Raw genomic sequence first — 14,806 nt, 5'->3', positions numbered from 1 at the left:
AGTTTCATTTTCTTCTGAGTACATCATAAATACGAGATTAGTAACGGCCGCCATTTCCGTTTCTTTTTACTTAAAAAAACGACGACATGTTTGGACCATGGCACACACAACTGTGTGAATCATGGTCAACCGTATAACAATTGGACATCCACAACCCTTCCCCCCTTATATTCTCATTTTGCCGGTCCAACTCTTTTACATCACCCTATAAGGCCAACGACATTTGTGGTTTTTGTGAGGTTTTTGCAGCAAAATAAACTAGAGAGTTGGTTTGTTAACAAATGGGAATATGGGTTTTCGTGTGGTTTTTTCTCCTGCCATTGTCATTGCCAAACCAAATAACAAATTCATTTGGATTACAATTCAATCTTATGGAAGCATATACACATTCTTGCATACACCTATGCTCCCATTGTTCCCTACAATACTTCTAAAATAAACAATTAACACTGCAATCATGGCAACTACAAGAAGCAGCCTCATGGATGTACATTTTCCACTCCTATACATATCTTTCATTTCACTATCTTCCACTCTTGATAAACTTCTCAGCTTGGATTTTAACTTTACCATTTCTTCTTAACTTTTGTTAATTTTCCTCATACCACTTCATAACCCATAACCTAATCCATCCTGAAAAAATTTGCAAAAACAAAAATTAACCTCACTGCATCATAAATTAACCTCATTACAAAAACAAAAATTAATTACTAAAATTATGTCTTGAACATTCAGAAGATGCGAGGGTGGGAAGAATCAGAAGAATTAGAACTAAGAAGAATTTGCAGTGCGCCTTCCGCTAGTCGCCGGCTGCCAATCTGCAACCTCCGCCACCCCACGCGATTGTCGATATAGTCGCCGCCGCCAATCTGCAGTGCGCCTCCGCCACCCCACGCGACTACGCTCCTCCACTAGTTGCCTCCGCCAGTCGCCGGCTCAGATTGAGATATGGGTTCCTGCTTTCTAGTATTGAAAGATTAAGAATTTGAGAGAGATCAGAGGGTTGAGAGTCTTGAGACTTTGAGAAAGATAAGAGGGTTGAGACGAGAGAGATTAGAGGGTTGAGGGTGGGAATGCTTTTTGGTAGCCGGATTAGGCCCGACTTAGGTCCAGTGAAGCCTAGTCACAGTTTTTTCCTGGTCAATTCAGGGTTGGTTTGGTCCTAAACCGGTCCGTGACCACCTCTAACCACAAGTCAAATATCTTCTTGTCATCACACGAAGACTAGCAAAGAGCAATGGGAATGGCAGAAACAACTAGCATTAATTAAAAAGACAATGGGAAAAAAAATGGGGGGTTTTGACTATAACTTGGTCAAGGCGTGTAGGGATATCATGAAGGGTTGCTCGATTATTCAGCCCAAACACATATATATTTAGAGAACAAAATCGAGCCGAGAATGCCATGACCAAATTAGCATGCCCAAGAAACTATGTCGCATTCGATCTCCTTTCAGACACGTTGATAGGGGTGCTCTAAAACGATACACTTGAAATTCCAAGAGAGAGTGATCATAGATGATGTCTAGTTCCCCAGCCCCCCACCCCCTCCCCCCTACTTTTAATGTTTTTTCTCTCTTAAAAAAAGGATGCTTTAATCTCCTCTCGTATTTTCTCTCAAACTCTTATCCCCTTTTTCCCTTTTTTTATTTGGGTCCTACTCATTTTCACTCATACACATAATTTATTATTTTATTCATTTTTCTATAATTAATAATTGAGTTAATTCCTTTTTTGGTCCTAGACTTATAGTGGCATGGACAATTTTAGTCATCTATAAAAATTTGGACAATTTATGGACACATTTATTGTGACGATGAAAATTTTGGTCCTCCATCTATTATCTAGTTAGTTGACCGTATAAATGAGGGATATTTGTGTCAATTCAGCTTATTCTTTTGATCCTATGGCATAAACGACGCTGTTTTGCAGAAGGCCACATAAACGACTCTGTTTTGCTGTAGCTCTCTCCACCTTTCTCATCCCCTCTTCCGCATGACCAATCTATGCGACTGCCGCCGTTGCCACCACTCTCGTCCACTCTCCCGCCTCCTCCACCCAGAAAACTTGGCGATTTTTCAAACCCTAGCTTGTTGATTTTCTTTGCGATACCTATGAAGTCTTAGAATGATGTGAATTTGGGGAAGAAAATTGGATTGAGTTTAAGGAAGAACCGAACAAGAATGGTGAGTTTAGTGAAGAAATCTAATCGGAACAAACGAAACTGAATTTGGGAATACAATTGGATTGGTTTTGTTGAATTGACAGAAATACCCCTCATTTGACGGAGGACTAAAATTTTCCTCGTCACAATAAGTGTGTCCATAAATTGGCCAAATTTTTTATGAAGGACTAAAATTATCCATATGCCACTATAAGTCTAGGACCAAAAAGGGAATTAACTCTTAATAATTTCAAATTTTTAATTATAATTTTTAATTTTGATTTTAAATACAAAAAATTAAATAATGAAATAAAATAATTTTTAAATTATAAAAATAAACTCAAAAATAAAAATAAATTAAAAATTTAAAAACAAAATAAAAAATAGAAAGAAAAAAAAAATTGACCTCAACGGTCATTTGACCGTTGAGGTCAAACTTCCTACGCAAATCAAAAGTTGAATCTCTCTCTCTCTCTCTCTCTCTCTCTCTCTCATAATGTAAAAACAGTGTGGGGAACAACTATTCCCCACCCCTGCGAGTGAATGTGGCGCAGGGCCAACACATACCACATAATTGGTGTGTGTTGACCACGCGCCCTGATAATTTTTCTCCAGAGATAGTTCTCTTGGGAGAAAACTTATCTCCCCAAACCATCTCCCCTTCTTTCTCCCCTTTATTTTTTACCATTGGAAATGCCCTAAGCAATAAAAACATGTAACATCATATGAGGTAGAAATGTGAATATAAAATGGAAGTACATGTAGAATTATTCAGAGAAAATAACACATTTTTTCACTGAATTATATGCTTATAGCGTTTTTTTTCCTTAAATTATTCATGTGTCCACTTTAATCCCTCAATTGTTTTAAAAATGATGGTTTCTCCATTTCTTTTTTTGTTAAATAGACATTAAAAATACAAAATAATAATAAAAAAAATGCTACCCTTAAAAATGAATACGGTGGGCACCTAGCACCTAAACGAGCGAGAATTATTATTGTTATTATTATTATTTAAGCTTCAAGCCTTCAACCAAGTATTTCTCAAATTCTTAAAAAGTAAAAAATACAAATGCTCAATAACACATTATAATATAATAATATAAGAAAAATTACGCTTTTTGTCAATAAGTTATGGGGTAATTGTATGATTCGTCCTTATTTGTTAGTCGTGCTTACTTCACATCCCTAAGCTATATAACACATGTTGTAAATTTAATCATTTTTCTAACAGGTCATACCTATTTATCGTCCCTATATAACTAACATTGAAAATTGTGTCTTTAATGTTTTGTTAGAATCTTATGTTAGTAGTTTATCTTAATTACAAGGTCTAATGGTACCTGGGTTGGACTCCTACATGGGAGCTTGTGAGTTCGAGCCTCAGTGGAAGTGTAATAAAGTTGCTAATGTGGTTGCAGTAGGCGCTAGGCGCTAGTCGGGCGCCCGGACAGCGCCTAGGCGGAATCTAGGCGGGCGCAAAAAAAAACAGTGGTAGATTTGCAGTTTGACAATTTTAATGAGGTTGTTTTTAACATTTAATCAAATAACACATCCAAATAAATGAATTAATGATAATTCATAAGTCATAATATCAAAACAATGGTTTAAAAAAAACATTAAAACAATATTAAAAATTAAAAATACTCAAATATGAAATACTCAAATACTTCAATCATCCAAAGATTCAAAGTATCAAACTAGTCTACGAGTGTATATATGTCATATCATATATATGTATGTGCCCCCCCGCGCGCGCACACACACACATATATATAAAATAAAAAAAATAGGCCGAGCCGATCGGGTTAACTCGATTAACTTAGACGCTAGGCGGCTAAATCGGCCGAATTAGGCGCTAAGCGGACGCCTAGGCGGCCGATAACCTAGGCAGGCGCTTAGGGGAGAAATCGCCACGGTCTAGAGGGGCCTAGCGCCTAGGCGGGGCCTTGGCGGGCGCCTAGACCAATTTTTACAACCCTGCCCGGCGTTTAGCCCGAACTAATATTATGAACCATGAATAAATATTCATTTTTTATATACTAAACGTTTAGTTATTTATTATTTGATTAAAGTTTAAACTTTAAATAACATTTTAATGTTCAACGATAATAATTTTATTTAATATAGCTTAACTTTAAAGTTTAAATATTTCATAGAATTATTTTTAAAACATTTTAGAATGAAATATTTTAACCACCGCCGACTTTAAAAATACAAAATAAAATCTCTATCTCTATTTTTATATATATTAAAGCAAAATGATTATGAAAAATTTGTCCTTTCAAAGTGTGAAAGCATAATCGAATAATAAGCAAAAAGATTTTAGTGGATAGGAGAGTAATTCACAAAATTAATTTGAGTAATAATTGTTGATCCATAATTGAGAATTAACATTGCAATAATTATGTACAAAATTAATTTGAGTAATAATTGTTGATCCATAATTGAGAATTAACATTGCAATAATTATGTTATGTTTCTAACATTAATGGATTGGAGGTAAATTTAAAATTCAGAATTAATATTTACATGCACATCTACACCTATTTCAACACTATAAATAAACCATCATCCACAGGACCACAACCAATACTACAATTATGTTTTGGTCGTGGCTGAAATTGGGAGGATGGTTGTGACTAGAATAGGGAGAAGAATATTTTTGTGAGTTTAGATATCTTATAGAGCTTTATACCGTACGATATGAAAAAGATGAATCAAGAAATGCGCAGTAGACATGAAGAAAAAGCTGAGGATAAAAATCATACCTTGCTTCTGAACCTGGAGCTTCGATTCTTGGAGCTGTTCTTTCTTGAAAGCAGAGGCAATTATTAGTCGTAGCTCATGAACATGAAGAAGAAGAAGCAACTTACGTAAAAAAGACTATTTTGTCCTCATGAATAAAAGATTTAAAAATGTTTAAATTTTTCGGGCCAATTTTTACTAGAAAGACCAAATCTATTAAGAAAAAGCATAGTTAAAGAACTAAATTGTTAGTTTTAAAAGTCATGGAACGAAATTAACATGCCTCCTATAACTCATAGGACCAAGTTTACAATAAAAAATAAGAAAAAATTTGATTCGAACCACAACCGCCGAGTTTAGAACAAAATGTGAAACCTTTATACAAGATTCAGTTTGAGTTTGGCCGATTCTGAAACCGAGAACCGCGACTCCAGAACATAACCTAAATCACATTGCCTTCTTCGTTATGAAGTACATAAAGCGGCCCGCTTAGCGTAGGGTTTTCCTTTATATTTTTGCCATACTCAGCCTTTTCTCTCTCCCCCCAAACCTTCCTCCGCCGCGCAACCCTAAGAGAGGGACGGAAAATGGCTCAGGAATCTCTAGTCCTCCGTGGAACAATGAAGGCTCACACCGATTGGGTGACGGCCATCGCCGCCCCAATCGACAATGCCGACTTTATCGTCTCCGCCTCCCGCGACAAATCCATCATTGTCTGGACTCTCACCAAGGATGGCCCGCAATTTGGCGTCCCACGCCGCCGCCTCACCGGCCATTCGCATTTCGTCCAGGACGTCGTCCTCTCCTCTGACGGCCAGTTCGCCCTCTCCGGCTCCTGGGACGCCGAGCTCCGCCTCTGGGACCTTCAGAGCGGCTGTACCGCCCGCCGCTTCGTCGGCCACACTAAGGACGTCCTGTCCGTGGCGTTCTCTATCGACAACCGCCAGATCGTCTCCGCTTCCCGCGACCGCTCCATCAAGCTATGGAACACCCTGGGTGAGTGCAAGTACACGATTCAGGACCAGGACGGGCACTCCGAATGGGTGTCTTGCGTGCGTTTCAGCCCTAATACTCTGCAGCCGACCATCGTGTCTGCGTCTTGGGACCGAACCGTGAAAATCTGGAATCTGTCCAACTGCAAGCTTCGGTCTACTCTAGCTGGGCACACTGGCTATGTGAACACTGTTTCTGTGTCGCCTGATGGCTCGCTTTGTGCTAGCGGAGGAAAGGATGGAGTGATCCTGCTCTGGGATTTGGCTGAGGGCAAGAGACTTTACTCCCTTGAAGCTGGATCAATTATTCATGCCCTCTGCTTCAGCCCCAATAGGTACTGGCTCTGTGCCGCTACAGAGTCTAGCATTAAGATCTGGGATTTGGAGAGCAAGAGCATTGTGGTGGACCTCAAGGTTGATCTTAAGCAGGAGAGTGAATTGGCTTCGGAAGGAAATACCTCTTCCAAAAACAAGGTTGATTTATCATTCCTTTTTATATTTACTCGCTTTCCTCTCAAGATTACTTATTCTTGTTTCTTGTGACCATCATTTCTGAATGTGAATTTCCATGGATTTAGAATTGCTTTAGTGTGAATAATGATAACTTGTTATTGTAAATGGAATTATCTTTGTTTCATGCCATTATCATTGAAATGCTTCTCTAAATCCAATATGTTACAACACTACTATTGAATCATCAATCCTTGTATTGTATTTACTTTTGAGTTTATGATATGTTTTTTCCTGATTGCTTTCAAAACTGTATGCTGGGTTGAAGGACATGCCTTATTTGTTGTGTGAAAGCTTGATGCTCTCTATTAAGATAATAAATTACTAGATGTTAGGTTAGCGGAGGATATGCATATAGTTCTTGCTTTGTTTTGTCAACTCTATATCATATCTCTTTGTAGTTTCCTTTGATTTTTAGATGGTTGAAGGACATACCTTATTTGTTGTATTAACGCTAGATGCTTTCTATTAAGATAATAAATTTCTAGATGATAGGTTAGCGGAGGATACACAGTATAGTTCTTGCTTTGTTTTGTCAACTCTATATCATATCTCTTTGTAGTTTCATTTGACTTTTAGATGATTGAAGGACATTCCTTATTTGTTCTATTAAAGCTAGATGCTTTCTATTAAGATAATAAATTACTAGATGATAGGTTAGCCAGAGGATATGCATATAGTTCTTGCTTTGTTTTGTCAACTCTATATCATATCTCTTTTTAGTTCCATTTGATTTTTAGATAATATATGTACTGAGGGTGTGCCATCCTATCTTCTTGTAGGTTCATATGATTTTTAGATGATTGTGGGGAATGTGGTTTTAGTTCAATTCATTTATTCTCTCTTTTGGGTGGTACCCTTTTTGAATGTGGGAAGTAATCCTTTTGCTAGTCTGCTCTAACTATGCACATGATGTCTTTTAAGATGTATAAAACCTCTAAATTGATATGGATGAAATGGTTGTACTTGTCTGTAATTTTAGTTTACATTGGCAAACAATTCTGTAACAAGACCCTTTGGGCTTTCTCTCTTTTGCTGTTTTAGAATGAAGCTATTAATTTATTTGATCTTTGATGATTTGACCTAGCAGGTGATATTCTGCACCAGTTTGAGCTGGAGTGCCGACGGGAGCACTCTTTTCAGTGGGTATACAGACGGTGTCATCAGAGTTTGGGGCATTGGACGATACTAGTAGGTCAATCTTAGGCAAAGAACAACATGATCGATAAATGATGATCATATTTATTGTTATTTAGAGGTGTGTTCAAATTTTGGAAAGATATCCAGATTTTCTTTGCCTGACTTGGGTTTAGCCAGGTATTTGCTGTGTTAATTTGGGATATTTATTTTTGTTTTTGTCACTTAAAGTTTCTGCTTAAAAGCTCTTTAATCCCTTTATCCTTTATCTTATATTCTTATTTTCCTGTTCTGCTATGGGATCTTGCATAAATCATCTTGTGTGCAGCCATCAGCGAAGTATACTCTTCCCATTTCTAATGCTGAATAGTTTCTGAATTTGTGTTGTATAGATTATAAATAATGTGTGATCATGGGAAGAGTGATTGTTATTAAGTGCTCTCCTTTTATGTTTTCTTGTGGAACTAATTTCCAATTTGGAACAAGAATTGATACTTAAGATCCTAGATTGCGATTTTGATTCCTAACCAGAACCATAACCTTTTTTTTTTTTTTTTTTTTTTTTTTTTTTTTTTTTTTTAAATCCTATGGTGAATTGGTGACCATTCAGTTTGAGGCTTATGGTTTTAGCTTGCAAATTATATTATGGACTAGGGTTCACTTTGCATTGTGGATCTTGGTTCAAAATGACTTCCAGATTATTGCAAGTACATAATTTGTTAATTGTAAATATATAATTTGGAATTGAGGATACATAATTTGGTAACGGTAAATATATAATTTGGATTGGGTTCACCATGTGTATGGTGGACCTTGGTTTTAGCTCAATACAACTAATAAAAGAGTTTTTTTTTTTTTATGTGAAAAATTCAAGATTAAAAAAATAAAAATTTTAAAGATTTAAGTTATCTGATCTCCATTATTTTGTTGTATTCTATATGAACATGAGGCCCTTTGAATGGGAGTTTATGGAAGTATTGAGGTGAACAATCTTATGGTGAATTATATTTCTATCATTGGGATTTAATGTTTTGATTATCAATTTATAATATCTATTTACAAAGGGATCAAATGACCCTATATGATTTGGTATTACATAGGGAAGTTTTGCACCCATTATGACTTAGTTTTGTTTTGTTTAGAATGTTCTTTGGTATTACATAGGAAAGTTTTGCACTCATTATGACTTTTTTTTTTGAAACAACACTCATTATGACTTAAGTTGGTTGGAAATTTGAAAAATGATTTTTGAGAATCATTTTCCGAGTTTCGCTAGAGGAGAAAATGGAAGTTAATGGAAAATAGGGGTATGGTCAATGGAAAATAGAGGGGATTTTTTGGAAAATGACTTCTTTTTTTGGGAAGTCATTTTTTGTTTGCAGCAATGGAGCATCCAATCACCCCCGCCGCCACCACCACCACCATTGTATATTTTAAATATTTAAAATTAAAAATAATTACGTTCATTTTTTAGAAAATGAACTAAACATACCAAGACATTTTTTTAAAATGTAACCAAATATTAAAAAGGAAAATATTTTCTGAAAAATGATTCATTTTCCTGTTTTCTAGTTTTGTTTAGTAAGAACATTCTTAGCCTAGAACCTATTGCGACGACATTAGCACCCTTTTGGGTTTCGTTCATGTTTTGTTTCGATTTGTTTCATTTCTAATTATTTAATGGGTTTAGTCATGTTTTGTTTTAATTTGTTTTATTTCTAAGTATTATTTAAAGTTTTAAATACTTTCATATACTCTCATTTATTAGATATTTAATAATGAAGCTACATTGAATAACGCTCTTAGCTTACACTAAACTAATTTTAAGTTCTCAAAACTTATGCCCAAGGGCTCTAGATGAAGTAAATTAAGAGTTGTTTAGTCAGTTTTCAATTTTTACCTGTGTACACTCTGTCCGCAATGAGTCTTCATTACATATGATCAATTTTTTATGTTTTAAGTTTCTTAGTGACCCCATGTCGTCTGTGGGAATCGAACCCCACCTTATTGTTGGACTATATTTCGAAACCTAATACATATGTGTGTTTGGCTTATCGTGAGTGCCATTCAAGCTCTAATAAAGTTAAAGCTATCTCAGGAGAATGTTTGTGCTGAACTTGGGATTATTAGTGGAAATATAATGCATATTGGTTTAGAATAGCTAGGTTCTACCCTGGTAACTATTTGTTTGTTTGTTTGTTTGTTTTTTTTTGTTTTTGTTTTTTTTTTTTTTTTTTTTGAAAGTAAAACAACTCGTATATTGATCATCTAACATAAGAGCATTACAAATGAAGTCAGGAGAGTCGTATATATGTCCATTCTATATGATTTGACATAGAAAGAGATTTCCTAGCTAAGCAATGGGAAACCTCATTCGCAGATCGTTAAAAAAATACAATATTTACTTGTGTAAGCTGACCTAAATTGTCCTGAATATCAAGCATTAAGAGATCAAAAGAAGACACATGATTTGAAACTTTCAAATTTTGGACAACCAACAAAGCATCAGACTGAACAATAACCTGCGAAAAAGCCATGATGTTTAATCCAATTCAAAGCCTCACGCACTGCCATGGCCTCTGATTCCTTTGGGGAGAGACCACATGTGCAAGGCATAGTATATATAACAATACTTATTTTAAATAAGTATTTGGAGTTTTTTGTACTCTTGGTCCCACGACTATGGTGTCACTAACAATTTTGATTCGCGACTTTTAAAACTTGTAGAATTGGCCTGGTCCACGATTATGACTTTCTTAGTAAATTTGGTCCTTCTGGTGCATTTTTCGTTCAATTTTTGCCGGAAAATTTTACTCATTTTAATATGGTAATATTGTCTTTTCCATCTCACAAACTAATGACATAAATAAATAAATAAACACAGCCAGCGGTAGGGGAGATTGAAATTAAAAATTTACCCAATTCCAATTCCACTTTCAGTTTCACCCTCCTCGCTAAACGCCAATTTTTTTTAGCTAAGCCTACAATTTCTCAATAATTTTTAGCCTAAAATTTCACAATACTACAATTTTAAACTGCCAAAGTCCAAACTTAAAATTTCAATTACCGTACCACTGGCTGTGTTTAATTATTTATTTATTTATTTATTTATGTCGTTAGTTCGTGAGATGGAAAAGACAATATTACCCTTGTTAAAATAGGGAGTAAAATTTTTTGGCAAAAATTGAACGAAAAATGCACCGCAAGGGCCAAATTTGCTAAGAAAGTCATAGTCGTGGACCAATTCTACAAGTTTTAAAAGATGTACATTATTTGATAATATAGTCCACACAGCTGTGTGAACAATTAATAATTTGATTTTTCTGTGTTCCCTTCCATCATACACACATAAACTTCTTGTATTGCTTGCAAATTTTAGCTAAACGCCTTATTGCTCTTATTCATTGAAATTGTTGCTAACTTTTTCTAGGACACATTATTTTCTTTGTGAATTGTGAGTTTCCCCTCTTACTTGAACTCAAGGGTGAAGAATTCTATCTCAATTGAAAATGAAAGTCATTTTAATGTAGGGTTAAAAAGATTTTGTTTTGTTTGTTAAAAAAAAAAAAAAACAGAAGAAGAAAAACTGTGAACATTTTGTAGTTGTGAGGTCGTGGAGCACCTATGTTAACTTTGGAGATGAATTCCAACAACTAGAGGATATATTATATACGCGGTCCAATATTAAAAAAGAAAATTTACAAACGTGATAGTTAAATAATGACTTAATCAACAAAAAAATTGCAGATATTGTATTAGCTAAGAAGTAAGAAAACTCTAAACAACGACATCTAGCTCCCGTATAGGTTACAATGGTGCAATGGGTCAAAAGTGTTAAGGTCACAAGGCAAAAACACTCGCATCATTTTTTTTGAGACATACCATGACGCGGGGTACTATGTGTCGTTATTCTAAGCTACTCATGTACTATTGGGATTTAAATATGTAGAGAATGAATTGACCAGAAAGAAAACTAGCTAGAAATTTCAATAAACTAATTAACTAATCACATTCCTTTTAGTTTGATTATCATTTTTTTTTTTTTTTTTTTTTTTTTTTTTTTTTTTTTTTGCAGGTTGATGAAAAGTGTGAGGAAGATTCCATATATTTGACATTGCAAGACAAAGTGAGGTGGCAAAAAAGAGAAGACCAAAATTTAATTCGTAGGGAAGTCAATTACAAAAAGAAAGTTCGATCAAATTGTAAATTTGTGCAATTGTATGACACTTATATGGTTACCAGGACTATGTGGTCTAATGGTATCCGGGTTGGACTTCCATTTGGAAGGTTGTGAGTTCAAGCCTCAGTGGAGGCGTTATTGGTTACAGATACTACAATGTAATAGGGCCAGTAACATTCAAAAAAAAAAAATGACACTTTATATTACATATAGAGAGGCTTCACACCCATTATATATGGATCAGTTTTGCATAGTTTAGAAGGCATTTTCTTGACGTAGAGCCGAAGTGACAACATTAATTGGTGTCCCTTTTGGGTTTAATTCTTGTTTGATAATAAATAATGAAGTAATATTTATAAGCGCTAATTTAATTTTTAGTACTTTTATGTGCATGCACATAATTGATATTAAATTCATATATATAATTTAATATTAATTGGAAGTTAAGTATGTGCTTATTTGATTTCTTTGTGTCATTTATGTGATTTGGAGACATTATATTGATTGCAATATCATGTAAATTGGAGCTCAATTGAATGTGTTTTGAAGTCATCTTAGTACAAAAACGTGTTCTGGAAGTCATGAGAGGTCAAGAGAGTGAAATAGAGCGAGTTGGAAGTATTATGGCATGACTCGAGGACCCAAAGGAACAAATGAGATGAAAAAATATGTATTTTGGAGCGAATATCATTGCTCACGCGTGAGTGCCAGTGTGACTCAATTTTGCTCTGTATTTTTCTCTATCAGGCGATGTCCGGGTATTTTAAGCATATCTCATCATAGGAATGTCCAAATTAAGTGATTCCAACGACATTGAAAAATAAAGATATTTCAAAGAGCTACAACTTCTATGAAGATAACAAAGTCCAATTCTAACGTCTACAAGGTGATAAATGACCTAGAAACCAGAAGTGCTACATAGAGTAGAGACTCATGTCCCACTGTGACTATGCGTCCAGTAGTCTTTCCTAAGCAGTTATTTTGGTGCGGATTTGAAGTATAAATAGTCCTAGGCGGTTACTTTTAGAGAATTTTTTATTCTACACTCTCACTCAAAGATTTTTGTGGAGCGAAAATCTCTCCAAACATTTCATTTTGTGTAATCAATACAACTTTGAAGAACATTTCCAGATTTCATTTCGCTAGTTCTTAATCCAAACTAAGTCTTTTTTGTTTCTTTTGCATTTTCTCTCTTCCAATAGTGATTGCAATGTCTCTAGTCTCAATTGATGCTTTCATTTACATCCCTAAGATGAATAGCTAGATTCAATTAGGGATTGGATTAAGTCATCTTTGGTGATTGATGTTATGTGATTGAATTGAGCTATGAGCTAGTGTAATGACTTGATGATGACTCTAGTTGTGAGGTTGGTGGTTTGTATTGACTCTTTTATTGTTGTGGCCAAATTATGCAAGAGATACATAGCCACACCCAGGGCCGTATTTTAAATTTTGGTGGCCCTGTTCTAGTAAATAAATGTGACCCTACCAAAATCACAATTTTTAAAATTAATACATGTAAGTTTCGAACCTTTGACCTCCAAGTTAAAATAAAACAAATACACATTCTTACCATATCTTCATGGAACCTTTTAAGTTTAATTGAAAACTTTTAATTTTTATTTATAAACTAGCTAGGTAAAAATTAAATATTGGACCTCTAAAATTTGGGGCCCCTCTAAAGTTGGGGGCCCTGTGCGGTAGCCCAGCTTGCACAGCCTAAAATCCGGCCCTGGCCACACCTCTCACTAGTCCAACTCTCCTTTGAGAAAAAAAAAAGGGAGTTGGAATGAGGCATGAACACCATGTGTTTGATGAATTGCTTCAATTGGCTTAGCTTGAGTCTCCATAAGAGTGGGCTGAATTTCAATTGAGAGTCCAATGTCTACGAGAGTGGCATTGGCATTACATGAGCTCTAACCAAGGATACACTATGCATCTACATTTAAGTGGCATGATCCAAACTCTTAGTTTTACTATTAATTGTTAATCGTTGTTTGATCTTTCATTATAAATTGATTATTATTTTCTTTATTTTGCTCTTATCACAAGAATCACATATATTCTCTTGAACTAGCTTCCAAACACTCTACACTCTTGTTCTTAACCACTTACTATTCAACACCCTTCCAGTCCACCAAAATTATTTATTTATATCTTTTTATTATAATTATTATTAATATTTATAACTATTGCAAATTTTATTTTAATATAAATAATACGGAGTAATTATTATTATTATCATTATTAAAATAATTAATGTCTTATAAGAAATACTACGTAATTTTGTAATAGATTTATGTTCTTGTTTTTTTTTTTTTTAAAAAATAAAAATTAATCAAACAGAAAAAATAAATTTTTTAACATCCAGACAAAAAGAAAAAAAAAATCATTTTCTAATTTTTGACAAAACACAAAAAAGTAAAAATGTTTTCTGAAAAAAGATTCATTTATCAAAAATTATTTTTCGGAAAACATTTTTAATGTTTTCAAAGTGACCCTAATAAAAGAGCATGTAATTAATACACTAGTACTAAACATTACAAAAGTGATGTTATATTCCTCAGCATACACAAATGAATTATTTGGTAAATAATGACTGTTAAAATTACCTCAAAATGTGTTATACGACATAAAATGAGACATGAACATTATGGATGGGTTATTGTGTTTTGGAATCATTAATGGATTGATACAATAATAAGATGCTTAGTTTTGAGTTCTTAATTGATTAACCAACACATTATGAACATATTTAACACATTAAAATTATTATGTATATACATTTACACGAAGCTATTACCCGATATGTTAACAATTAGCTTGTTAACAACAAATTTAATATTTCAATATTTTTATTTAGAATAGTACTAATTAACAACAATAACATATTTTTTAGAATCGTACTAATAAATCGTTTTAAAATATTATTTCAATTAGACTGTGAATAGAAGATCGGGCCAACTGAATTTTTAAAATATTATTTCAATTAAAGTGTGAATAGAAGATCTATCAAAAAGGCTAATAGGTTTATTCATGTCAATTCATAGACATCCAAAACTCATTAGCTTTTCAT

General features: G+C 34.2%; 1 protein-coding gene across 1 annotated transcript; it reads left to right on the top strand.

The window, feature by feature from the left end:
* Positions 1–5,327: 5,327 nt before the first annotated feature.
* Positions 5,328–7,815, top strand: LOC109172345 (guanine nucleotide-binding protein subunit beta-like protein). The gene is made up of 2 exons (XM_019321535.1): positions 5,328–6,377; positions 7,504–7,815. The coding sequence occupies exons 1-2, from the start codon at positions 5,499–5,501 to the stop codon at positions 7,603–7,605; spliced, it is 981 nt and encodes a 326-aa protein (XP_019177080.1). The 5' UTR covers positions 5,328–5,498; the 3' UTR covers positions 7,606–7,815.
* Positions 7,816–14,806: the final 6,991 nt, after the last annotated feature.

The sequence above is a fragment of the Ipomoea nil genome, unplaced genomic scaffold (genome assembly GCF_001879475.1).
Source record: "Ipomoea nil cultivar Tokyo-kokei standard unplaced genomic scaffold, Asagao_1.1 scaffold0415, whole genome shotgun sequence".
Lineage (NCBI taxonomy): Eukaryota > Viridiplantae > Streptophyta > Magnoliopsida > Solanales > Convolvulaceae > Ipomoea > Ipomoea nil.
This window is presented reverse-complemented; position numbering and strand designations above follow the sequence as displayed.